This window comes from Limulus polyphemus, unplaced genomic scaffold (genome assembly GCF_000517525.1).
Source record: "Limulus polyphemus unplaced genomic scaffold, Limulus_polyphemus-2.1.2 Scaffold2282, whole genome shotgun sequence".
NCBI classification, from domain to species: domain Eukaryota; kingdom Metazoa; phylum Arthropoda; class Merostomata; order Xiphosura; family Limulidae; genus Limulus; species Limulus polyphemus.
The window spans coordinates 110,224-111,378 of NW_013667892.1; the positions used below are offsets into that span (position 1 = coordinate 110,224).

Genomic DNA, 1,155 nt, shown 5'->3' on the forward strand with positions numbered 1-1,155 from the left:
ACAAGTTCATTACATGCACGTATCGTTTCCATGTTAGTTGTTTTATGCTCTCTAGTCAGCAGTTATCTTGTGTTATATATGTTTACAAGTTCATTACGTGCACGTATCGTTTCCATGTTAATTGTCCTATGCTATCTAGTCAGCAGTTATCTTGTGTTGTATATGTTTACAGGTTCATTACGTGCATGTATCGGTTTCGCACTTTGTGATTTGTTATGCATATCGTCATTAACACTTTTCCAACAGAATTAAATAACTGCTCGCAATATAACAGTATTTTTCTTTTTATTTAAACGCGTTTCATTATATTTATTCTATGTTAATTGAGTATTTTAGGATCTCATAGTGTCCCTATTTATGTATATCCCTCTTAAACAACAATACAGTTCCATCACTTTTCACGAATTTATTTTGATTTGTTTCATATGATAGTCCCTCACTGTAAACAGTTCTACCTTCAAGGTCATTAGGTATAATGCCTTACTAGAGATACGGTGGTTTAGTGGTCATAAATACGGTTCGTTTACGTGGATCGTATAGTGAAACAAATGGGAATATTAATTTGAAGTACATTTATAAATTGTTTTATATTTTCTTCTCAGCTGTTAAAAGAGTCGAATACAGGTGTTGATATACAAGGTTACTACGTTGGCATCAAACCACGAGGGTCATCAGAATCGTTCACCTACCGAACCGTGATGCTCAGGGATAAAGACGTAGCAACGCAGGAAATATCGGGCTTAGAAAGAGATACCGAGTATATTATTGTCGTCCAGGCTTTCAACAGCAAGGGTTCTGGTCCTCCATCTGACGAAATTTACGTGAGGACTCCCCAGTTTGGTAAGATTCCGAGATATATCTGTAGTAACCGTTCAGGCAATAGAAAGGGCTTCAGTCCTCCATCAGAAGAGGTTTATGTGAGGACACCCCAGTTTGGTAAGATTATGACATGTATCTTAAGTAATTCTTCAGGTAATAGCAAGGGCTCCAGTCCTCCATCTGACGAAAATTTACGTGAGGACTCCCCAGTTTGGTAAGATTCCGAGATATATATGTAGTAACCAATCGGGTAACAGCAAGGGTTCCAATCCTCCATCAGAAGAAGTTTAAGTGAGAACTTCCCAGCATGGTAAGTAATTGTTCAGGTAACAACAG

At 37.6% G+C, this 1,155-nt stretch overlaps 1 protein-coding gene across 1 annotated transcript in view; it reads left to right on the top strand.

The window, feature by feature from the left end:
- Positions 1–1,155, top strand: part of LOC106466511 (Down syndrome cell adhesion molecule-like protein Dscam2) — a 116,891-nt gene that overhangs the window by 70,364 nt on the left and 45,372 nt on the right. Inside the window, exon 12 of the mRNA XM_022394534.1 lies at positions 603–840. Coding sequence (XP_022250242.1) covers positions 603–840 — 238 coding nt within the window. The remainder of the gene's footprint in view (positions 1–602; positions 841–1,155) is intronic.